Source organism: Vipera berus (genome assembly GCF_964194415.1).
Source record: "Vipera berus genome assembly, chromosome: 1".
NCBI lineage: Eukaryota > Metazoa > Chordata > Lepidosauria > Squamata > Viperidae > Vipera > Vipera berus.
In genome coordinates this window covers 163,329,794-163,356,601 of record NC_138202.1, presented here as the reverse complement: position 1 = coordinate 163,356,601, position 26,808 = coordinate 163,329,794, and the positions used below count along the sequence as shown (strand labels likewise).

The window sequence follows — 26,808 nt, the reverse complement described above, 5'->3', positions numbered from 1 at the left end:
ATGCAGATAGTATTTTTAATCCTTTTCAACAAATCTTAAAGAACTTTACCTAGGTACTAAGAAGTAGTATAGCAATTGGGTAAGCAATTCTGGATATACAATATGTTGGAATCAGTCTAAACACCTGCTCATTGATAATAAAGTATATAGAACTAGGTAAAATAGGATTTGTTTACTGTTTGTTTTTATTAAATATGTGGGATAATTATTCCTGGGAAAATATGCTGTTTGGTAGAAGCAAATGTCTCAAGTGGTACAGGAAAAAAGAACATGAAATGATGGATCAAAATGCCCAAGAGTCTGTGGAGAAAGATAAATGTGGTGAAAATAAACATGGCTTCAAGGCTGATATACATTTTGAGAGTTTTGCATAGTTTAATTGTGCTCTGAAAATAAGCTGGCATGTTAATGATAAATTTTGTATGGCACAGAAAAATATCAAAAATTTCTCTCTTAAAGGTGTGTGTGTGTGTGTGTGTGTGTCTGTGTGTGTGTGTGTGGGTGGGTGGGTGTATAGGTGATTTCAATTTTCCAGATTGTCTTCTGTATCATTGGCTGTAGTTGTTAATTTGTTAATTTCAGTAACAACAACAGAATTTGATATTTCAGTACATAAGGTGATTAGACATATTGGGATATTATTGGGTCACAAACTAAAATTCTTGTTTGAATTCTCTTGAAAAATTGACTACCTTGGATAAATCCTTTTAAAAGTGGTGGGTAAAACTTTAGTTTGCAGAGCATAATTACAAAATAGAAAAGGAAATGTAAATTACCAAAGGCAAGTAAATGGAAATTATTATATTCTTTGTTCAATTAGGAAGTTTTAGCAGCCTGTGGAATTCCAGTAACCACTGGAAAAGGTTTTTAGATAGGCTAAATCAACAATTTATCAACAAATTTTAAAGATTAGAAAAATAATGTTGGATAACATACAAATAATGTTTTTTTTTAATTCCATTTATATCCTGCCCTTCTCCGAAGACTCAGGGCGGCTTTACAAGCTTAGCAGTAGCCTTCATTCTATGTATATGCCTGCTTATTAGGGCTTTCACACACACACACCCAAGCGGCATTATTACAAAGTCAGCTTAATTGCCCCCAACAATCTGGGTCCTCATTTTACCTACCTCGGAAGGATGGAAGGCTGAGTCAACCTTGAGCCTGGTGGGATGCGAACCTGCACTAATTGCAGGCAGCTGGTGTTACTTAAGGAGGCATTAGCCCACTGCTCCACCAAGGCTCATCAATCATTTTGTAGAGAAGTGGAGTACTCTGTTTTCCAAGATTAATCATCCCAGGACACAAATAAGTGTGTGTGTTTTTTTTAAATTCCAGTGAAGGATAATGCAACAAAACAATCTTTTTCTGGTTCATTGGTCTCTCCAAAATATATTTTTAAAAGGTTGGTTATCGTCTGTCTTTTGTTAAACATGCTGTATAATACATGTGTAAATGGAAAGAAAAGATTGCACACATGATTCCAGGTAATCTGGAATCAGGTAATCTGGAATCAGGTTTTAATTTGTTTAAACAATTTAATTTGTTTAACAATTGAGTTGTAGTGTTTTTGAAATAGAAACCCTGTTTCTTTTCTGGATTGTATTGTGCCTGTATTTATCAGTCCCATGAAATGTGACTAAGATGGTTGGATGGCAAATAGGATAAGCTGTTAACGTGTCACCATTTGACTCCTCCTCCCCAAAAGGATAAGGTTTCTTCCCTTTTAACAAGGGTCTGTAAGGGGATTACAGCAGCTGCAGCAGTCCTCTTTTTCATGTTGTCATCTTCGTTGAGCATTGGGTTGCAAAATATTCCATTTTATGACTGTACTTCGCTATATTGATTTATTCCTTATTTAACTCCTTATTGCTCATGTGGGTTTTATGTAAGCCACTCCAGAAGACTAACTGAATGAAAATTAGGGCAAAATACTTAGAATAAAGATGAAGCAAGGCAAAATCATCTGGGAAGGGAGCTCTGAAATGCTACAACTGAAATGGAGCTGGGAGTAAAGATAAAGATTTACTCTAGGTGAGCTAAATATTCCCCCCACACACGCACATACCTTATTTTCAGTTTAGTTAACTGGAATGGTGTTTCCTGATTAGTCTATCCAAGCACTAACCAGCACTAACCTTAGTACCAGAGAAAGAAAATCCAAAAAAAACTATGCTTTTGACTGGTTTCCCCAATGCCCATTTACATTTTTCATCAGGTAAGTATCTGCTCAACTAGTACATGCAATTTACTGTTTAGAAAACAAAGGCAGTTTCCAGGAATCAGGAAAAAAATTCTTGTTCAAATGACCCAAATTTTCAAATAGGAAAAAAGAACTATCAAACTGAGTAGCTTTCATTTTTCTCCAAAATAACCGTACAGTCACAAGCCAGACAGTTAACTTTCTGAATTAGTTTGAGAACGTTTTGTTTATATCTTTCTGTGTGGACGTCTTGGGAAGGTAAATGATTTTCACCTTAAACCATGCCGTATAAATTGCAATATTAGTTGGTTAATCTTTCATAAATTGTACTTGTGAAAATATTAGTTACTCGATGTTTCAAAGGTAGATAAATTTAAGATGCTGAGAAAGCAATTCTACGTTTAATAATATTCATTTTGGGGTTTTGGAATCTCACAGGAGGAAAATGGATTGAAATAAATCACAATCTGATATTTTGTGTCTTCTTTAACAAAGCTAACACATATGTAATAACTTGAGGAATTAGAAATAAAATAAAATAATGAGAAGAGAGACCTATACAGGAAATAGACCTCCATTTTAAATTACAAGTAACGGAGGAATGAAAGAAAAATGGGTCCCTTAAGTCCAGGCTGATTAATTTTCCTACAGTCATGTGATGACAGTTCTGCCATACTGTGAAAATATTTATCATGCCAATCTTTTTAAACAAAGATAAATCATTTTGCAATATTTTTACTTAAAGTGAACTTGTCTCGGTGTAGGCCTCAACTGCTTACTAATATAGGATTGATTATGTACCATCAAGTCAGTGTCGACTCTTAATGAGCACATAAGTAGATTATCTATCTATCTATCTATCTATCTATCTATCTATCTATCTATCTATCTATCTATCTATCTATCTATCTATCTATCTATCTATCTATCATATATATCAAATTTAGAGACAACCCGTCTCAGACACAGAATGACTCATATTTTCTCTATGATGATCTATCCCTAACTTCTTTTTTCAAGTCTTCCAAAGGTGCACACGTTGCACTATAAGTTTTTCCATCTTGCTTCTGATTATCCTTTTCTTCTCTTTCATTCCCCCTTTTGTAGCATTAGAGTCTTTTCCCAACAGCTTACTCTTTGCATAATGTATTTGTATAATAATTTGAGACAGTAATACCACACTTGGAATATTATATCCAGCTTTAGTTGCCATGATATAAATAGGACGTTGAGACTCTAGAAAGAGTGCACAAAAGAGCAACAAAGATGATTAGGGGACTGGTGGCTAACACATATGAAGAACAGTTGCTGGAATTAGGTAATTTGAATGAAAAGAAGGATTAGGAGTGACATGACAGCAGTGTTCCAGTAACTAAGGGGCTGCCACAAAGAAGAGTGAGTCTAGCTTTTCTCCAAAGCACCTGAAGGCAGAACAAGGAGCAATGGATGGAAACTAATCAAGGACAGAACCATCCCAGAAATAAGGAGAAATTTCCTGACAGTTAGAATAATTAACCAGTGGAACGGCTTGCCTTCAGAAGTTGTGGGTGCTCCAACTCTGGAGATTTTTTCAAGAGATTGGACAACCTCTTGTCTGAAATGGTTTAGGATCTTCTGCTTGAGTGGGAGGTTAGACTAGAAAACCTCCAAGGTTCCTTCCAACTCTGTTATTCTCTGAATGCTGGTTATTTGTGCCTCAAGTGAAAACTCTGGGATGATTTATTTGTTGATCCATCTGCTTGTTTTTCTTGGCTCTCCATGGTATTCTTGGAAGTGTTCAGAAGAATATAGAATTACTTCGGCAGATTATGCCAACATTCGCAAATATTTTAGTGGGGGTACAAAAACCAATGTGAGATTCATACTAGGATTAACATATGCTTAAAAAGATTCTTTCTGATTTTATGTGAACAGACCTTACTGCAAAGACTTATTTGCTGTTTGTGAATCTTAAATGAAAAGTCATCATGGGTAAATAGAGTCTGAAATAGAAATCATAAGAAAATATCTCACTCTACACAGATGTGTAAACTTTGGAGCTGCTTCAATTGTATTGTTTCCATGACAAAGTACCTATTTTACAATAATTTCTGTTAGACGTTTACTAAGAGAGCGTCTGTTTCTATGCAATTTCATATCTGACAAAAAGAAAAATAAAGTATTATAAGACAATTGTTTATCCCCCACAAACCTCCATCTAAAGAAGAAGCCTGTACTGGGGAAAATGTCATTTGAACAATATTTTTGCATTTATTTATTTATTTATTTATTTATTTATTTATTTATTTATTTATTTATTTGATTTGATTTGATTTGATTTGTATACTGCCCTTCTCCCCAAGGACTCAGGGCGGTGAACAGTGACATAAATATCAAAATACACAAATACAGAAATTGAAAACAAATTAAACCCTAATGCCCAAATGCAGAAGATAAGTTACATTAAAACAATAATTAAAACAAAACCCGTCAGACCAGACCGGATTGCTCAAAAAGATAGGTTTTTAGGTCGCATCGGAAGGAGCGAAGGACGGGAGCCATCCGGAGCTCAACCGGTAAACGGTTCCATAGGTCAGGCGCGCCCACAGAGAACACCCTCCCCTTGGGAGCCACCAGACGGCATTCTCTGAACGGCGGCACCCTTAGGAGGCCCTCTCTGTGGGAGCGCACTGGGCGGAGGGAACTTGACGCCGGCAGCAGGTGATTCCTAAGGTACTCCGGACCCATGCCATGTAGGGCTTTGAAAACCATTACCAGCACCTTGAATCTCACCTGGAGGACAACTGGGAGCCAATGCAGCTCACGGAGTAGAGGTGTAACATGGGAGTATCGGGAGACTCCCAACACAACTCTCACTGCTGAATTCTGTACCAGTTGGAGCCTCCGAGTGGTCCTCAAGGACAGCCCCATGTATAACACAGAGATGGGTAGTATTATATGCCAATCATTTTCTTTTTAGAGAATGTAAGAAGCTTTCCTCTCTCAATTCCATGGTTTCAAATTGCTTGCAAAGCTTTGCTCTTAATCTCTTTGCAGTTCCTGCACCCTACCTCTGAGGCTTCCTCTTTACCCTTGGTTATTTGACTTCTTCAGTTATCAAAGTATTCCCCACTGTCTGATACAGTGCAAATACACAACTAAGGAACTAAACAGAAAATCTGAGTGCCATAAATCAACAAATCAAGGGCTCTTGATTTTCTCCGGTACCACTGTTGATAATGATATGGTGCCTCAGGAAGGAGATAATACAAAGTCTTAATTTAGTTAAAGTTCTTTATTTTTTTTTTCAAATTAGCAGGGAAATAGTACTGGTGAAAGTTGCCTCACTTTCCCCTTTGTTCGCAAAGTATCTATTTGCGTAGGAATCTGTCAGGAGAATTACATTTCCTGAAATCTTCATACAATCACTTAATTCAGGATTAAAAATGGCTTTATCTTTAAGCCGTATTGCCTAACCGGACCTAATTTATTTTTGTGAAAATGGGATTACTAAAGTATGCTAGCTTCCTTTTTTGTTATTTATAACAGAATCCTCAATTTTGTGTAATTACAGCAGTCTATAACCACTGTTACCTCACCATGATGTTTAATGAACCCCTTTCTTCAGAAATGCTAGTATCACTGACAATAGCGCACCGAAGAACTGTGCACTAACTCTGTTATTTATTTACCTAGACTTCCCACAGCAAAAATCCAGGTAACACAAGTTTCTATACTTATTTCATGCCAATTTAGTTGAAGTTTGGATGTGCCAAATTTAAAACGATGGCTAGTTGAAGCTTTATGCTTGCCTTTGCTGTTATCTAACTCTCATCTGAGAGTGAGCGCCTGTTACTCATCCCAGCTTCTGCCAACCTAGCAGTTTGAAAGCACGTAAAAATGCAAGTAGAAAAATAGGGACCACTACGGTGGGAAGGTAACGGCGTTCCGTGCGCCTTTGGCGTCTAGTCATGCCGGCCACGTGACCACGGAGACGTCCTCGGACAAGCGCTGGCTCTTCAGCTTTGAAACGGAGATGAGCACCGGCCCCTAGAGTTGGAAACGACTAGCACGCATGTGCGGGGGAACCTTTACCTTTACCTTTTTAACTCTCATTTGAATTTTTGCAGCACAGGTATGGAAAGCCTAATTTGCTTCCAATAATTTGTGCCACAATGCAAACTGGAAGAATTTCTCATGGGAACATTTTTATACAGGTTTACAGATAAATATTATTTTCAATCAGTGTTTTTCAAACTTGGCAATTTTAAGATATGTGGGCCTTAACTCCCAGAAATACCCAGCCAGAATTCAGAGTTGAAGGCTACACATCTTTAAATTGCCAAGTTTGAAAACACTGGCCTATAGAGTCACTGTCAGCTTTGCTGCGTAAGGCTGAATTACAACCCGGTTTGCCCCAGTGGGATCAAGTACTTTATGATCTATAGTTCTGTAATGTTTAGTTCATCTGCAAAACAACATCAGAAAGTGATTGAGGCTTTAATAGTGTTCCTAGCAGGTGAGCATAGCTTTTCAGGCGAACTGTTGATATGAATACGATACCTACAGATCCCACACTTTTCTACTACTTCTAAAATCTTTGCTGCAGCTTACGGAAGACTCCAAATTACATTTTTTTCCTGTTTTCAGCAAAAGATCTGTAAAGGGTTTCCAGTCACTAACAAATGCACGTATTGTCTTTTCCATAATCAAACAAGTCAGTTTTTCCCACCTCTGCAAATTTGGTCATCTTCACTAACCATTCCTTCATTATGAGTATTTCAGAGTCCTTTTAGACAATCATTTTTTAAAAAAAACTTCGCAAGTCTAAATTTACATTTGAAATGTAAACTTCATGCTTCAGGAGCATAAAGTGATCCGGTTACTATAGGCATCTCTGCCCTGTAACTGCAGCATTTGCAGAGATCCTGTAGCTCAGTCAGAAAGTGTCTTTCTTGGCCAGTCAGGGAGGAGAGATTTCTCAGCAAATCCGAGATTGGTAATCAAGCATCTCTTGCAAATCTCTTCCCATAAAATACACTTCTTCTTATTGCTGCTTGGAAGCAGCAGCAGATTCCCCATCTTGCCTTAGGCAGACTGAAATAGATCTAAATGCCGGGTGAGAAATCAGCAGTGGGATTTACAGCTTAGTCTTCTGTGCTCAGAGATCTGTTTCAGCCTCAGAACGTGGCCTCACTTTCCAGTCCTTTGATCATTTTTGTTACGGTTCTCCTTACCTGTTCCAGTTACACTAATACTTTCCAGAACTTCATACAGTATTTGAAATAAGGTTTGACCAATGCAGGATAGAACAGAATTATTACTCCCTGTAACTTGGAAACTATATTTTTATTGATGCAGCCTCAGTTTTAATAGTCCCATTTTGCTGCCTGTTCACGTTGCAATCCAGTTTAACCTCACATCTGTTGCATGTGACTCAGTTTTCCTATAAATTGTGTCTCTGGTGTGTTTTTATTTGGTCAATACAATACGGCTTCTTTTGCTTCAAAAAAAAAAAAAAGCTATCAACTATCTTAATTTCCTTAGCTGAATGTTGTCACTTTAAGTGCAATACATTTGTTTTCTTTGTCTCTCTCTTCCTTTGCCAGTACAAGGAAAACAACCCAACTTCACAAACAAATTTGGACACCTCATTCTGCAAGAAGGTGATGATTTAGATCTACACTGTACAATACATGGAGAGCCGAGGCCAAATGTCATTTGGACAAAAGATGGCACCAGAATGGTAGCAAGGGAAATAAATGTATGTTTAAATGTTTTCTTTGGGAAGAGTGGCCTATGTCTTTCATTTCAGCACTAATCTCTTTTCATATTTCATTTTTTTTCAGATTGAGAAATTAGGGGACACCTATTACCTTGTAAAAAGAAACGCAGTTGTTGCTGATACTGGAAAATATATCTGTCTTGCCACTAATGAATATGGGCAGGCGCACTGCTCAGCCTTCATCAGAGTAATAGGTAAGTGGACTTAGACCACATTAGTATAATAAATGAAGAAGACCTTGTTCCCGTGCTATTTGACACTTCCATTTTGTTTCAGAGAAAAATAAAAGTGACGTGTCCCCAATGCAAGACTAAATCAAATCAACAGAAAGGCCATTTGCTGGGGGGGAAAATGAGGACCGCCACGCCCTGAGCTGTACAAGGTCAAGATCCACATTGCTTGAGAGGTCAAAATCAAACCAAAAAAAAAAAAACATTCCAAGAGGTAACTTCAGTTTAAGTTCCTTTTGCCTTCTGAAGCACAGGAGCAGCCTCTCAAGTGGTTTCTTTATAAAGCTTTCTTACTGTTGTCTTCTTTTCACATTGTGTGTCTTCTTTTCATAAACAAAGTAGCTAACGTTCAAACACTAGCCATGAAGCAAAGGGCCCCAAGCAGTCGCAGGTTTTCAAACTCACCACACTGCCTCTCCCAAAGAGGCAAAAGTGAAGGCAGAGGAACCCTTTTAGTGATTGCGGTTTATGAAGTAAAGATTATACCTGGTAAGGAAATTCTGTTTGTGATCATATACATTGCACACAGTACAGTGATGGGCGATGATTTTTTGAGATAATTAAGGTTATCTCAGATATCAGGAGGGGACAATAATGGGGGATGGGCTAATGCCACTTACTGAACAGAATTTCTGACGAATAAGAATTTTTGATCTTTAAAAGCCAATCTGTAGTCAGTCCACTCACTGGAGTCATATTGTGAGGCCACAGAGAAGCTCCTATATTGCAGTGTGTAGGAAGGTGTGGAACCTTCTGGCAAACAAAGTTCTCACAACTTTAAATGCGGCAAGATGTGGGACTTTATGGGGTTTTATTGTATTTTTTTATTATTTTTTTTAAAAAAGGTTGCCCTTCAAAACTGTTTGCAGCAGGTGGTTTACAGCTCTACTGTTTTGTCATGAAGAAACAAATCATACTTGGTCTGTGACACCTCATGTCCCAGATTAAGTTTCATGTGTTGAAATATGTTGCCCTTAAATATGTCTGTAGTCAGACCAGACTTAGTGAAGAAAAGGGATTTTTCTGCTCATGGAAAGGACAAAATCCAGAAAAGGACAATAGAATGGGGGAAGGAAAAAAAATTCCCACAGCAGATTTTCAGAAGTTAAAAGAGGCAGTGGGGAAAAAGGGGAGTGAAACTATCTGCCTGCTTCTGGAAGGAAGATGCTGATACTGCCACAAAGTTCTCCACTCCCAGGGTCTTCCATTTTTGCCTAGTTCAAATAAAACACAATGAGGAGAAGAACATATGGCTTTCCCCCCCAATGCCTGCCTGCTTCTGCTGTGTGAGTTTTATCATTTACAACCCTCTAATGTTCTGTAGGTTTTATTCAACGAGCTTTATTTACTCTGGATCACTGACCAGTAATAAATAATTTTGGACTTTTGCATAAATAGAAAAAGATGCTGGGTACGCATAATTGGACGGAGAAGCATTTTGTCATGTGAACCCACTGTTAGGGGGGATCTATCAGATACAGATTTATCCCTGCCATTTATAACAGCTAGCCCCATGTTTTCTGCTATATGTTTTTGTTCCCCCTATTGCTACTACCTACTGAGATTTCTCTGTTGTCCAGCTACTTCATCCTTCTCTCATTTCAAGTCTGGGGAGCGTAGCTGAAGGCCACCAAGTAGAAAATAGTGTAGGGAAGTATAGTTCTTGACTGATACCAACTGTGACTACTTGTGGTACCAGTCTGGTGGGAATTAGATGACTTTCAAATGACTCCCAGCATTTGGAAGTGGGATGAGTGAGGATTAGTGATATTTTCATATTCACGCAGTAGCAACAATGGCATGTGCTGTATATATCTTGTGTGTGAATTTATTAACATGGTTTCAATACTCCCTATGTACAGAAAATGATAATCAGCATTCAGTTTCTAAAAATGCAATTCTCAGGGCTTAAACCTGCCCATGAGGCATACCATCTGCCCTGAAAGCTTCCTCTTTAGTCCAAGAGGATGGGGATAAGCTGAATTGCCTAGCGGTGATATTTTTAAAAATGACTTCATACTTTCTCGAACCTCAGCTCTGTTGTTCAAAACAGATTCTGTGAAGGATCTCTTATGAACCTGGAAATGTATCAAGAGCCGATGGCAGCGACTATCGGTGATCCGTATATTAGAAAATCGAGCTTCTTTCTTCTGATTGTAGAAAATGAGAGCTGCACTTTAATTGTCCCAGAGATACATCAAGAGGAGAAATTGGAAGATAAAGCCTGAGTTATTGGAGCAAAAAAAAAAAAGAATCTTGGAGAAGTATAGCATAAATTATTATTATACTATACAATAATTATACAGTATGTAATATAGCATATTATATTATAGTATAATTGTTCTTCCAAAGTGCTTAGCATTTACAAAAATATTTCTATAATACTCTATTATAGTCTAAACGAGACACAGTTAGGATCCCCTAGAGCAGGGGTCGGCAACCTGAAAAAGGAAAAGAGCCACTGGGAACCGGTTCCATCACACATAAAAAAAGTGGGAGCCGCGTGCGTGCGTCCATGCACGCACATGCGCAAAAAAACATTTTGCGCATGCGCAAAACGGTTTTTTCTTGTGCATGCGTGGACGCGCACGGTTGCCATTTTTTAAATGTGTGATGGAACCGGTTCCCAGTTGCGCGACAGCGACGGCCCGTCTGCAAAGCTGCCGCTTTCGGCAGCCTGCAAACGGGCCGCGGCAGCTTTCTCAAAGAGCGGCGCCGCTGCCCGTTCGTGCAGAGGTACGCGCGCACCTCTCCAAAGGTTTGGGGAGGTGCGCGCGTGCCTACGGTCGTTCGGAGAGGTGCACGCGCACCTCTCGGAATGGGCAGCGGCGCCGCTTGTTGGGAAAGCTGCTGCGGCCCGTCTGCAAAGCTGCCGCTTTTGGCAGCCTGCAAACGTGCCACGGCAGCTTTCTTAAAGAGCGGCGCCGCTGCCCGTTCGCGCGGAGGTGCGTGCACACCTCTCCAAAGGTTTGGGGAGGTGCGCGCGCACCTCTGCCCATTTGGAAAGGTGCGCGCACACCTCTCCAAACGGGCGGTGCCACTCTCCATTTGGAGAGGTGCGCGCGCACCACTGCCTGTTCGAAGAGGTGCGCGTGCACCGGGCAGCTGGTAGCCGCAGGAGACGGCTCAAAGAGCCGCATGTGGCTCCGGAGCCGTGGGTTGCCGACCCGTGCCCTAGAGTGACATATTGGGCTGCAACCGTCTAGTTTTAAAGTTGAATTCTCAATTTAAAGATTTGGAGTTAGCATGAAAGAGAGAGAAGTGTTACTCACAAAATTAACTACATGATGGTCATAGACACCCACAAAATACTGTAGGTATTTCTCAAGGGGAGGCTGGTAAGCACTCAGGGAAGGTTTGCGGGCTATGTATTAAAGAACCCTATAGTTCAACTTTTTGTGAAAAACAAGTGTGCATTTTTATCATCACCTCCCTTTCTTGTACAAGAAAAATCAAAACAGAAAGGTATATCTGCTTCCTTTTGCTTTAATAAATGGCAGATATTTAGCATTATAGCTAAATTATCTTTTAACATTGCATGTCAAAATAGAATATTGTGCATTCTGTTTTAACCATATTTGGACAACAAAGTAATTTACACAAAATTATTCTTTGAAAAAGAGAAAACCTACTTTACTCCTTATATGTCTGAATTTTGATAGGATCCCCACGAGTGACTTATAACATTTTTCTAGCATCACCAAAAATCATTATGGCGATATGAGAGTAACAAGGATAGTTGCAAAGTAGGCTTGGGAATGATACAATAAGATCCTGTGAGTCACTTATGCTTTAACATAACCCAGACAGAAAGACACATTGAGTTGTGCAGAAACACCTCACCTGATCAGATCGACAGGGCATTAAACTCAGATCTATTCTTCATAGAATACATCCAAACTAACTAAATACTCATGACATTGCTCTTGTCTTATCACCAGGTATTTTTTTTACCCAATATAGCTTTTATACTACAAAATATTTAGTTGCCACAATACACCTAAGTCAATAAAGGGAATTAGGAAAATGCATCATGATGTCATCAGTTCTTTCTAGTACCGCTTTATAAAACTCTAGTGAGACCACATCTGGAATACTGCAACCAGTTTTGGTCACCATACTACAAAAAAGATGTTGAGACCTTGGAAAAAGTTCAGAGAAGAGCAACTAAGATGATCCAAGGCCTGGAGACTAAAACATACGAAGAATGGCTGCAGGACTTGGGTTTGGCTAGTCTAAAGAAAAGAAGAAATAGAGGTGACATAATAGCAGTATTCCAGTATCTGAGGGGCTGCCATAAAGAAGAGGGGGTCAAATTATTCTCCAAAGCACCAGAGGGCAGGACAAGAAACAATGTTTGGAAACTGATCAAAGAGAGAAACAACCTGGAATTAAGGAGAAAGTTCCTAACAGAGAGGACAATTAACCAGTGGAACAGCTTGCCATCAGAAATCGTGGGTGCTCCATAACTGGAGATTTTTAAGAAGAGACTTGTCACTTGTCTGAGATGGTATAGGTTCTCCTGCTTGAGCAGGGGACTGGACTAGAAGACCTCCAAGGTCCCCTCTAGTTTCTATTCTATTCTATTCTATTCTATTCTATTCTATTCTATTCTATTCTATTCTATTCTATTCTATTCTATTCTATTCTATTCTATTCTATTCTATTCTATTCTATTCTATTCTATTCTATTCTAATCATGTTTCCCTGAAAGTAAGACCCAGCCAAAAAGTAAGCCCTAGCTTTATTTTTGGGGGTGGGCCTAATATAAGCCCTACTGCAAAAATAAGCCCTTGTTTTGCTAGGGTGAGGGTAGGTGGGGTTAAGCTGCCCCACGTGCCACACATCCACTTATCTTACCGCTAGGACCTCCCACACCCTAATGCTTGTCAAGCCGCATGGCTTGTCAGCGCTAGTGCCGCTGCTGCCGGCAGGAGGTTGCACAATGCTTCAGGCCGTTTCCTCTGCTCGCAGCCAGATGCCACATTGTGCTTTGTGCTGTTTCCGCTCCTCTCAGCAGGATGCTGCATTATGCTTTGCTCCGTTTTTGCTGCTCATGGCAAGAAGCCTCACGGCACTTTGGGCCATTTCTGTTACTCGTGGCAGGACGCCGTGCGGCTCTTTGGGCCATTTCTGCCAACATCCTGCCATGAGCAGCAGAAACGGCCCAAAGCAAGGAATGAGATCCACTAAGTAGGATGGCTAATGAAGAATTTCTCCCATAAGGTTAGATGAGTGAATCAATGAGTGAATATTATACTGTGGAAGAATGCAACTTAATCCAACTTCATGATAAAACAGTTGTTCCGTAGCATATGATGGAGTAAACATCTGCAGTGTTTACAGTTGTGTGAATGTGATACATCCAGAGAGTTTTACCTGTCAGTCATGGCTGATTTTCAAAGGTGAAATGAACAGCATAAGCTTTTTTTTAATTTTGTTTTGGGTTTTTTGTTTGTTTAGTATTTTCTGTAGAAACGTAAACTTAAAATGGATAATTTAATCTATCTGTAACAAAATGAAATAATATGTTGTATGATTACTTTTTAATCTTTTTATCCTTTACCTCCTTAAAGCAAAACATAATAGGAAACCTCATATTTTCATGTTGTGTAACTATACAATGAGACATAAGATGCAATGTAATTTGTCAATAAATAATTTTTTTGCTTGCTGTGAGTTTGATTTTTCTCTTCACATATACTGCAAATGCAGTACACCAAGAACTGTGTATATACACAGAAGCAGCAGCTTTGAGGCCTGACATTACATCCTCAATTAAATGTGAGCTTCAAAACATAAAAATAAAAGTACTGGTTTTTATAGGGAAAAAAATCATGGATTAGTAAAACTGATCCGCAGAGAAATCAAATATAATTTGAAAGGGCATGCAATCAATTGAAAAAGCTATTTTTCTCTCTTGATAGGAAGGCTAACCTGTAGAACATATTGCAGCCTTTGTATCTTTCAAGTTTCGAATGTTGAACTAGTATTGTCTTTAGGCTCTGAATGGAAGAATTAATATTTTTCTCCAGACGGAGTGTTCAGTATGTAGCAACCTAATATTAGTATTTATTCTACCATATTCTTCTATTTGGACAACAGACACAACTGGAACCTGATTTTTCAAGCAGTTCAAAGCTGTAATGCTATGGCCCCAAGCTGATCTTTTAGGTTTTATAGGATATCTAGTATAGAATGAGAGGCTGCTCTAACCATGAAGAAGATCCCAGCTCAGATGGTGCTATTTTGTTCCTCCCCAAGGTGATACAATGCAGGTAGCTCTTGACTTACAAGAATTCATTTAGTGATTGTTCAAAGTTACGATGTCACTGAAAAAAATGAATTATGACCGTTTTTCACATGACTATTGCAGCATTCCCATGGTCGCGTTATCCAAATTCAGATGCTTCGCAACTGATTCATACTTAAGACCATTGCAGGGTCATGTGATCACCTTTTGAAACCTTCTGCCAAGTAAAGTCAATGGGGAAGGCAGATTGACTTATCAACCTTGTTACTAACAACAACTGAAGTGATTCACTTAACAAAAAGGAGCGAAATTCACTTAACAAGTGTCTCACTTAGTAAGACATTTGAGGCTCAGTTGTGGTCATAAGTGGATAATTACTTCTTCAGTAGTAGATCTTCCACTGTCGGGAAAAGAAAGTAATCCTAATGTGTCAAAAAGGCATCCTAAAATTGAAATTCTGTGCAGACCAAAATCTTCCCAATTTATCACAACATCCCCAGTCACCATAAGAATTCAGCCCAGTCTGGAGCTGATCTAAAATATAGCAATTTCTTCGATGCCCAATACCAGAAGGAAAATTGCTGTACAATGGTTAAAAAACAAACAAAACAGGGACAGTAACAAGTATCACTTCACCCTCACGTGAGTCTCGATTATCTGTTGCTGTCAAAGCAGTGAAGTTCTTAGAGAGTCTGAAGATCTGAGGGCTCCATCAGAACAGACCTGATTGGCTTACTCAGTAATTATAAAATCATTTTACTGTGGAAAATACACTTTTGAATAATGAGCCTAAACCAGCTCTTCCTCATTCACAGAGTTCCAGAAAAGTGCTACAGCTGACCCCAAACACCCCTGCATTTCTCTATGTCCTGCGTCATTGGCAGTTGTTACCCATACTCCACGGTCTGATGCCCGGTCAGCAGCTAATTATAGTAGCTACCATATTTCCAAGTTGGCATGGCTTGAAGCTGTTGCAAAATTGGTCTTGGTTGGTAACTGCTAACATAGGACCAAGTGAAAATGAGGGTGGCTAGTGGGGTAGGGTTAGTGTAAAGGGGGGGAGACAAAGGATCTTCTGCTCTTCAGTTCTTCATTCCTAGTTGCTTCTCTCTTGGATTGTACAGCACAGTCATCATTAGTTACACAAAACTGAGTAAAATTCCTTGAACTGGTGGAAAATTCCCAGGGGTTAGGCTAAACTCTCAGCCCATTTGTTGTTTATTATGTAGATAAATGAAGAGAAAAACAGAATTTAGGAGACAAAATACTTACAACTCTTCGGTTAGTGACCACTCAAAGTTATAATGACACTGGAAAAAAGTGACTTATGATCGTTTTTCGGATTTACAACCATTCCAGCATCCCCCGTGGTCACATGATCAAAATTCAGGCGCTTGGCAACTGACTCACATTTATGACGGTTGCAGTGTCCCGGGGTCAGGTGATCACCTTTTGCAATCTTCTGACAAGCAAAGCCAATGGGGAAGCCAGATTCACTTAACAACCACGTCACTAATGTAACAATTGCAGTGATTCATTTAACAACTGTGGCAAGCAGAGTCATAAAATGGGGCAGAATTCACTTATTAGGTTCACTTAGCCACAGAAATTTTGGGCTTGATGGGATCGTAAGTCAAGCACTACATGTACAGTGAAAAATAATAGTGCTGCTCAAGAACAAGAAGAAATAGATCAAGACAGGAAAATCTGAGACTCCTAGCTTTACAAACCCCTCCCACTGCGCCTTGGATGTGGTCCCAGATCTGTTCCTTAATAAAAGAGTCATAAATGTGGGTGGCAGAAAGAGAATAACGGTGACAGCACAGAAATGATAACTGTAATCTTGTATGATTGGTTGAGAACTACATTTTTTTTAAAGTGGCCATTATTATATGGACAGGGGCAAAACAAAACAAAAGTGTAAGAAGGCAAATTAGAAAACAAATATAAATGATGAGTTCCCACTTTTACAATATTAAAAATAATATGCATTTTAAAATCTTTGTTTTTAATTTATACCTCACCTTTCTACCAATATGGCACTCAAGACAGCTAAATTACTCTCTGGTGCGGGATACATTTTTGGACAATTAGGAAAAAAACAACCAATCCCATTGTTTCAAAGATTAATCCCTTAATGTATCTGTAGTTTATTTGTCAAATAACTGACCCATCAATGTTTAACAGCAATTTAAAATTCAGGAGGAAATCTGATAATCAAATATAATGATACTATAATGTTTTGGAAAAGCATTAGTAAATTTGGAAATAAAGTCTCTATGGGAGAACACAAGGCCAGCTTTGGTTAGAGGCATTAGGGGAGAAATAAAATAAATTATGAACAGGCTCCAACATGGTTACTGCAGCTGTCAGAGTGGTAGCAAATGCATAAAAAAATACAAATATAATAAATTTGTGTGGGGGAGGAAGGGAGGAAGGGAGGGAGGGAGGGAAGGATTGTGATGCTGACTCTAGTTGCTGAGAAACTATAGAAGATTTCCTTCTGCAGCCAAATCTACTCTATAGACCAGGTATGTCAAACCTGCGACGTCACGTGACATTGCGCAACGTATCACAACTATTTCCCCATTGCCGGCAATGGGGAGGGCGCGGTTTCAGTATGATGCATCTGGCCCACGGGCCAGCAGTTTGACACGCCTGCTATAGACAATGGCATTTATTGGGAAAGTTAGAGGTCTTGAAGTTGCCTATCAGCAAACATTGGACATAACGCTGAACATGCACAGCTGCACACAGCCCTCTCCATCATAGGTACATATATTGTGTTTAAATAATACAGGTAATCCTTGACTTAGAACAGTTCTTTTAGTTACCGTTCGATGTTACAACGGCACTGGAAAAAGTGATTTATGACCGTTTTTCACAGTTATGACCATTGCAGCATCCCCATGGTCAAGTGATCGAAATTAGGATGCTTGGGAACTGACTCACATTTATGACCATTGCAATGTCCTAGGGTCATGGGATCACTTCTTGCAACCTTCTGACCACTGAAGTCAATGGGAAAAGCAGATTCACTTAACAACCGTGTTACTAATTTAACAACTGCGATGATTCACTTAACAACTGTGGCAAGAAGGATCATAAAATGGGGCGAATCCTGAGTGCCGTGTAGCAGAGTGAGCGCTTGTTACTCGTCCCAGCGTCTGCCAACCTAGCAGTTCGAAAGCATGTAAAAATGTAAGTAGAAAAATAGGGACCACTACGGTGGGAAGGTAACAGCGATCCATGCGCCTTTGGCGTCTAGTCATGCTGGCCACATGACCACGGAGATATCCTCGGACAAGTGCTGGCTCTTCGGCTTTGAAATGGAGATGAGCACTGGCCCCTAGAGTTGGAAACGACTAGCACACATGTGCTATATATATAAAAAAGGTAAAGGTTCCACCGCACATGCATGCTAGTCATTTCCAACTCTAGGGGCCAGTGCTCATCTCCGTTTCAAAGCCAAAGAGCCAGCGCTTGTCCGAGGACGTCTCCGTGGGCATGACTAGATGCCAAAGGCGCACGGAATGCTGTTACCTTCTTTTGGAGCAACAGTTATTAGCTTTGGGCCTTCATTTAAGAAAATAACCCCATTATGGGTTCCTCTTTTGACTTATTCAGCTCATCGTTTAAACATTTTACGTCAATATTGGATAACTGAGCTACCAAATCAAAGTGAAGGTGTTTAAACTAAATGTAAGAACTAAGAATATAAGGCTTCTGATGCAAGGCTGGAGGGTTTTATTCAGCAATAAGAAGAATGAACTGAATAGGTCTTCCATGGTTCTCTGTGATTTCAGATTCATATCTTTGCCTTTACTTTGATACTGTTTGAAGCAGGGAACTGGTTACAGCCTGTTCCCCTTCCTCAGCCACTACCATTATGAGTGGTAATATATTTACGCTAAGCTAATATATTTGTTAATATAGGTAGGCCTGAGGTTATTGGTGTCACTTCAGATTATTCAACAAAATCATCTGTTCCAATTTAGACTATAGTCTTGTCAAGTCATTGCAGCGATATGTTGGACAAGCACAAGGACCTCACTTGGAGGAAACTGTATATCCTGCCACAATAACAAAGGCCAGATGGCATGAACAAGGGGATTGGGCAATGGCATTTGATAGCAATTTTTTCCTCACCATGTGACTGGTTGAGTGGCAGTAACAGGGTCGATTGTATGGTGATTACAGATGGATTTTTTTTGGTTAGGTGTTGATATCTCTATCTACATTCCCCTATTCTTTTATTCTTTTGAAGGATTGTACTAAAGGCCTGAACTGCTCATGAGCATCTGGTACAATGATTGCCTCCCTTCCCAACTAGAGTTTCTGAACAGGCCTGTTGCTCCGTCTTCAGCATAGCCAAAATTAGATCTGTCAATCAGGCGAGCAGATGGTCCTATTGCTCCAAGTGAACCCTTCCCCCTCTTCTCCCAAGGCCTTCCTTTTGAAAAGCCAATGAGAAGTGATGTTGAAGTGACACAGGCAGACCTGTCAGCAGATCTGGAGTATAAAAAGCCAAACCACCATGTTTGCCCTTCTGAGCAGTCGTGCATTCCCAGCCTCGCCTCGGGTGTAGGGATTGCAAAGAAAACAAAACTACACCGTTTCGACTGTGTAGTTTTGTTTTTGAGGGCTAGAGGCTCAACCATTCTCATGTTGGGATTGTTTAACATCATCCTCTGGATAAGGACGTCGCTCCAGAAACATCCATTTGGGCTTAGCCCACTCCACTTAGGCACTCCTGTGAAATCAGGTTAGTAGCATGCCTCCAAGAATTGAGTGAGCTCTCTCTGTCAAGTAAGCTCTGGGGCGCTTTCTTTAAATATTTTAAATACAGCCCTGCTTGCAGGGGATGCATTTGAGGAGGTGCATTTGGCTGGAATGGGATGGGGGGGAGGAAAGTCTGTAGCAATTTGTAGATTTATTTTGGGGGAATGCACTTTTCCCATGAATGCAATGATGCCTGGTGTTTATGAACTCTTAGGTCTTTGTAGTTGGTACTGATCGTTTCTTAAAATGTGCTCGAGGGTGAAAAGTTATTTCAAAGGTTGGGTTAACTTTTAATCCTTCCAAAAGAGCGTTGAAGGTTATATTACTTTACAGAGAAACCAAGACGTTCCCAGAATAGCTCTGATAAAGCCACATAGCCAAGGCTAGGCACCGATGACTTTTTAAGGGAATCAGCTGCTGCCATATCCATTACATCGCAGCTCTGGACCACTTGCCTCCTGTCACTCAAACCTGGAATGGTTATTTTGGGAATGTGACATTTCAGAGGCATACCTTTGAAATGCTAGTAATACAAAAGCCATATAAGATCACAATTGAATAATAGGAGATTTTCCTCATCTTTTGTGGGAGTTGGAAGAGAAAATAGGACTGAAATATCCACAATAGTGAACTCATCCAACAGCTCAGAAGGGATGGTGTGTGGTTTATTTTATTTTTTAACTGGAATATATGGCTACAATTAATTTGGGGAAGGTAGATAATATATATGGACCGGCCTACCTTAACTGAAATATATTTGCGTAGGACATTTCAGTACAAAATTTGGAGCCAGTAACTTTAAAAAGAGGAATGACTAAATTGAGTATTAATAATGCAATATATTGTATTAATAATGCAATATATTGACATGTTCTGTTCTCTCTCTCTCTCTCTCTCTCTTTTCTCTCTCTCTCTCCATCTATCTATATATTCATCTTATGCTATGATTGTTCCAAACTTAAAACCATAGCATTTTTTTTAAATGGTCAAGAAAAATAGGCCTCACATAAATCACTGACATTACTGGAATTCTATTTTTGGCTGTTGTAACCCCCTGTGACTCTGTCCAATCCTGTATGATAAATCATAATAAATATCAGGTTAACATTTAGTAGTCAGTTAATATAACTGAATTAATTGACTTGACACTGATGGGCATCCATATTAAGAAACATTTTGTAATAAAATCAGTTATTCTTGTTTAGATACATATATATCTTTTTGTGGTTTACAAGAAAGTGGGGACTGTGTGTTAGAGCAACAAATATTATACTGGACAAAGAATAGTTTTACAGATTTTGTACTTTCCTGCAGTTGTTCAAACCATCAATGTCAGTTGTTATCTTATAGCCAAGCTCACATTTCAAACTTGGCCTTCTCTCCTTCTCTCCTTCTCTCCTAAATTCAACTGCCCTGCTTATATTTTTGCATTCTCTTTTTCTTTTCTTTTCTTTTCTTTTCTTTTCTTTTCTTTTCTTTTCTTTTCTTTTCTTTTCTTTTCTTTTCTTTTCTTTTCTTTTCTTTTCTTTTCTTTTCTTTTCTTTTCTTTTCTCTTTTCTTTTCTTTTCTTTTCTTTTTCCTCTTCTCTTCTCTTCTCTTCTCTTCTCTTCTCTTCTCTTCTCTTCTCTTCTCTTCTCTTCTCTTCTCTTCTCTTCTCTTCTCTTCTCTTCCCTTCCCTTCCCTTCTCCTCTCCTCTCCTCTCCTCTCCTCTCCTCTCCTCTCCTCTCCTCTCCTCTCCTCTCCTCTCTTCTCTTCTCTTCTCTTCTCTTCTCTTCTCTTCTCTTCTCTTCTCTTCTCTTCTCTTCTCTTCTCTTCTCTTCTCTTCTCTTCTCTGTAATGGCCTTTTACCAAAATCTTTTTTCACATTAAGAGAAACTTTTCAAATAATTTCTTTTAGCAAAAATATATATCATTTTTCTGTGTTTTTATTTAGTAGGAAAATAAAATAAATTAAATTTTCAAACAATTTTGGTGTTACAGAGATTTTTTTTTGTTCAGTTCCAATTCAGAAGGAATTAAGAAACGGTTATATATAAAGGCATGGCAAATTCAACATTAAAAAATAAGCTCTTTATTGGCACAGCTATTCTGCTTGGTGGTTGTTTGAATTATTGACAATTTGTTATGATCATATTAATCAGTAGATGGACAATAAAGAAAAATAATTTAATGATATAAACTTCAACAAATGCCGCATTAACAAAAGTAAACCATTGAAGAGCCGCAGATCTAATCTAAATCGAACAATCCCTCTATAAGACCTCATATTTATGTTGCTTTTTATGCCTTTTGTTTTCCACAAATTGTTTTCTCACCTCCTATTTTTATGTCTATCCTTTTTTTTCCAGGGTGCCTGTAAAAATGACAACCAAAGCGCCAACATTTACGCAGCCGTTACAAAGTGTTGTGGCACTGGAGGGTAGTGCCGCAACCTTTGAGGCTCATATAAGTGGTGAGCGTCCATGTGTTTTTCTGGTTATTGTTTTCTTTCCTGTGGCTGATGTCTCCAAAAACGGTTAAGAGGGTAGCTTTTTTCTCATTTATCCAGGTCATAGTTGTACCAAAGGTTGTTTTTATTTTGAAAAGGCAACCGGGCTGATTTTTTTGAGGAAAAACAAGACATTTCACTTCCTATCCTGGAAGCTTCCTCAGTTGTATATTAGACAGGTAATAGGTCTCATCAGGAGAAGAGATAAATTATCTTTTCTGTATCAATTTGAAGACTGGAAAATCACCAGCACATCAGGCTAGGTCAGGGAGTCTGGAGTCAATGGACGCATTTTTCACTTTGACAGCATATTAAAAGGTAAAGGTTCTCCCGCACATGCGTGCTAGTCGTTTCCGACTCTAGGGGCCGGTGCTCATCTCCGTTTCAAAGCCGAAGAGCCAGCGCTTGTCCGAGGACGTCTCCGTGGTCATGTGGCCGGCATGACTAGACGCCAAAGGCGCACGGAACGCTGTTACCTTCCCACCAGAGTGGTCCCTATTTTTCTACTTGCATTTTTACGTGCTTTCGAACTGCTAGGTTGGCAGAAGCTGGGACGAGTAACAGGCGCTCACTCTGTTACGCGGCACTCGGGATTCGACCCGCCAAACTGCCGACCTTCCGATCGACAAGCTCAGCGTCCTAACCCACTGAGCCACCGCGTCCCTCTGACAGCATATTATGGACACTCAAAGAAAATGACTACAAAATGGCCCCACCTTGGGCATGGTCATGCTCAGAACATCAATTTACGAGAAGTCAGACTGTTGCAGTTATTCCCTACTCCCCACTTAACATTTGCCTCATCCCTCCGCCACTCCTTTGTATTTTGCAAATAAATCATTGGGCTACAGTCACAGGTTTTATTTCCTAAGACTAAGACGAAAGTTAGCATATCCAGACCCCAAAATCCAAATGGCCAATAGGTAGAAGCATGGAAATACAGATTCTTTTCCCAGCTAGTGGTCCTCTAAATATTTATAGCCCAACATGGCAACTCTGATGGAGGCCAAGTGGAAACACTGGGTGTTTCTTATGGATCACAGTAATAACGTTGATCATGATCCATTAGGAGTTCATTTCCTGAATCTCTTACATTTTAACCTAGCAGTAAGTTTTGAAATGGGTCAGGCCTTAAATTTACATGCTGTCTATAATGTTTTCCAGCTTATGTCAGAATAGTAGCAATAAGCTATAATAGTTGTGGCATAAAAGTCCTACCTTTTTCATATGTGCACCAATATGCAACAATTAAAAAAAATAGCTCTGATTGTGATGCCACTGGCAGCATTACTATTTTAGATGTGGAGCAATTATTTCCAGTCCAATGAGATCATGCTGTGCTTTATAGCAGCCCACATATTTCTAACTTAAGAATCTTATTATAGGATTTGAATAAAGTATGAAAATACTGCATTCCCTGATTTAGAACACGCACCAGCATTATATTATGTGCATGTTTGGATTATATGCTGACAATATATCTATTTTCACCAAGCAGGAAAAACAATATGCATATTAATCAGGCTGCTGTAATGATATAGTAAACAATGAGCAGAATTTAAGTAATAGGTTTGAGCAATTAAGGCAGGGCTCACTTCCTCTAAAAAGGTCTCTAGTATAGACCTTACTTTGAAATCCCAGCTGTTTGGCTTCTTCCTCTGAATCATATAACTTCAATTATTTATTCTGAGCTGGAAATTATAAGATATCAGAGAAAGAATAATACTCATTAGCCATGCTCCACTTGCTAGAGTTGCAGGAGCAATTTAGTCTAACACTAACTTCAAAAGATACATTTCTTTTAAAAAAATCAATTGCCCAGGTGATATCCAAAAGTTAGTTCAGAATTTGAAATGATAATTTGAACCAATATTTGCCAATCAAAGCTTTTGTATTCATTATCAAAAATATGATGATCACTTAAAATTCCAAGAGTTATTTCAGTGTTTGGGATTTACTTCCCAACTTTTGATGTTTCTTCTTTGATTTCTCTGTCAGGAAAAGAAAATATAGGGTGTTGTGGGAATTAAGTAGGAAAATGGCTATTTAATAGGGGAGAAATAAACATGTGTAAAGGTTCTCAAATTCTTAAGATAGGACTTGTATGTACTTCAAGATACAAAGTCTTTCTGCAATTTTGCATACTTCTAAGTCACCTTTTTGACCAGATACTTTTCTCCCAACTGAATAATGTCCACAATTATAATTCAGATCAGCTGAAGGATCAACAATGAAACAGAGAAAGTGCATGAGTTGTGTATGCATGTGTGCATATGTGTGTGTGAGTGTGCTTGTGCACTCACACACACATACATGTACATAGACACTCTTCATGTATGTACCGCTGATGTTTAAACCAGATCCTTATGCTTTTCTATATTATTTGTGTAGTTTTGTGTTTAAAATATTTGTAAGGACCCCCTATCTGTTATGACTGTGAATATTTGAAGTTATTGAAGCGGTTATCTGAAAGTTTTAATTGATTGAAATGGTGTGGCTTAAAATATCTTTATGTTATATGCTCCAACTGTATTTTTATGTAAGTTTTCTTTTCATGTTGATACAGAACTTTGGGATTAGATTATTGAAAAACAATTTTTTAAACATACAAATATGTGATATAGACCCTAAAATGTGCTGGAACCTTCCACTGAAATTACTATTGTTTAATTGTGTACTGCTAGAAAATGACAGTATTTACCTAATAGACAGAGGATTTAAATTAATATTAATTAATTAATTAATTATATAGATTAATACTAACACCCCCCCTACCCAGAAGATTTAATAGAAAAATATAATCTGTTTCTATTACTAGATTTTAAACAAATCAAAGGCAGCCCTCTGTCCTTTCTATAAATCCTCTAAACATAATATTTTGTTCTATTTATTCCTTTTTTTCTGAAACTGAGAAATTCCGCAGAACTTTGCACCAGATACGCATCAATGCCCCCACATTCTTATAGTAATCATGGTTTCCAAGTGGTGTCTCTCTCCACTGATCGCTGTTTCTTGACAACTCTCTATTCCCATTCTGAAAGAAAATAAAGTTAGCAAGGGAAATCATTGAATATAGAAATATGGAACTGATTATGAGATAGCAATCTGACAGGAAAGATTTTAAGTTGTTTCCATCTCTATTTGGTTCATGGCCCCATCTTAAAGAGCCTGGAAACCAGAGTGTTTCTCAACCTTGTCATGTTTAAGATATATGGACTTAAATACTTAGAAATACCCTATTGCTACAGTTGAGAAACTAGGCTTCAGATTTTGCATCCAACCATACTCCTCGTTGCATCTCTCCAAGTAAACTCCCTCTACCACATTCCCTGGGCTTCATAGGACAGTGAATGTAGTAGACAACTAAGGTAATGTTTGCCTTACATTATAGCAAGAGCTTCCATTTCTGAAACTGTGATTGCATTTGTACATAATTCTAAGACATAGTAATTAGGCCCACACATCATTACCAAAAGTAAACAAAAGTACAGTTTAGCACAATGTGTGAAAGAGTACTGAGTCTCTCTTGTTTTGCTTTTCAATCCAACCTTTCAATCACTGCAATCTTATGGCAACACTAACTCATATTACAAGATGTTATAAATCTCTTTTCCCCCCAAGTTACTCATTATGTTGGATAGGTCTGACAATGATTCAGTGCTTGGTTATTGTAATGCACCAAAACTCTGTGAACATTTTTATCTCTTGAAATTCGGCCTCCTAAATCACAAAAAGTGTATTTTTTTTATCATTGCACCTACATGTCTTTCCTTGTCAAGCATCGGGCATTTAAAATTTAGTCTTTCTTCAATAATACCATTTAAGAATATAAATACATCTTTGTGTCAGATATTTAGAGGGAGCAGCAAACTATATCCTAAAGAAAGCAGATCTGAATATTTCAGAAGAATAGAATAGAATAGAATAGAATAGAATAGAATAGAATAGAATAGAATAGAATAGAATAGAATAGAATAGAATAGAATAGAATAGAATAGAATAGAATAGAATAGAATAGAATAGAATAGAATAGAATAGAATAGAATAGAACTTTATTTGACCAAGGAATTTGTCTCCAGTGCATAAGCTCTCAGTGTATATGCAAAACAACAGAATAATGATAATATAACCAACCAAATATAAAATAAATTGAGCCTTATCCTATTTTGGGGAATTGGGTTGCAGTAAGCATATATTTTCCCCCACTGCCCAGCCATTTCTTTCGTTCCATGTCAGTTACTGAAGCCCTTGATCCAGCTCTTTAGCAACTAGCATATACACTAGGAAGAACTGTGGTATTTTAGGACTGATGCCAATGGGACCTTTTAAGCATTTACCTTTACTTCACTCTCCTTCTCAAGGTTTCCCAGTTCCTGAGGTGAGCTGGTATCGGGATGGCCAGGTTATTTCTGCTGCAACTCTGCCCGGTGTGCAGATCTCATTTAGCGATGGCCGCGCTAAACTTGTGATCCCCGCCGTGACCGCAGATATCAGTGGAAGATATACCCTACAAGCCACCAATGGATCTGGACAAGCCACAAGTACTGCAGAACTACTTGTCACCGGTAGGTTGTGTTATAATACCTGTACATAAATAGTAAGTACTGTATGAAGACTGAGTTCTACGTATTTCTAAGAACAATCAAACCTATAGGTCCACATTCTGCTTTATATTGATTTTTATGTTGCTATTTAACATGTCTTTACAACTTGATCATAAAAAGCCTTGCTTCTGTGTGCCTCTTTTAAATTCTGCCCCATAATTTCAGAATTATGGGCAACTTATGTCTCCAAAGAGTGTTGGGAAATTGAAATCCTTTGTCAATTTTCAGAGGCAGAGTTTGCAACTCTTGGTTCATTGTTTCAGAGATATTTCCTTACTGGATTTCTTACGTTCAACAGAAGCAGAGCTTCTAATATACTTGAAAAGTTCTAAAAAAAAATAGGGAGATATCAGAAATGTATCTGCCTTGAAAGTAGCCCATGTTTAACTGTATAGCAGAGTCGAATGTCAGGAACTGACCACAAGAAAAGATTAAGATGTTTTGTGTCATGTCTCAAAATGATTTTTATATCATAAAACATTCT

At 38.6% G+C, this 26,808-nt stretch overlaps 2 protein-coding genes across 2 annotated transcripts in view; both read left to right on the top strand.

Moving 5' to 3' along the window:
* Window positions 1-8,281, top strand: part of CCDC141 (coiled-coil domain containing 141) — a gene marked incomplete at both ends in the record, with an annotated part of 144,843 nt that extends 136,562 nt beyond the window's left edge. Inside the window, 3 exons of the mRNA XM_081314251.1 lie at window positions 7,792-7,946; window positions 8,032-8,161; window positions 8,244-8,281. Of these exons, the coding sequence (XP_081170377.1) occupies window positions 7,792-7,946; window positions 8,032-8,161; window positions 8,244-8,281 (323 nt within the window). The remainder of the gene's footprint in view (window positions 1-7,791; window positions 7,947-8,031; window positions 8,162-8,243) is intronic.
* Window positions 8,282-19,022: 10,741 nt separating this feature from the next.
* Window positions 19,023-26,808, top strand: part of TTN (titin) — a 314,129-nt gene continuing 306,343 nt past the window's right edge. Inside the window, exons 1-3 of the mRNA XM_081340361.1 lie at window positions 19,023-19,215; window positions 21,581-21,684; window positions 26,082-26,285. Of these exons, the coding sequence (XP_081196487.1) occupies window positions 21,594-21,684; window positions 26,082-26,285 (295 nt within the window). The 5' untranslated portion in view covers window positions 19,023-19,215; window positions 21,581-21,593. The remainder of the gene's footprint in view (window positions 19,216-21,580; window positions 21,685-26,081; window positions 26,286-26,808) is intronic.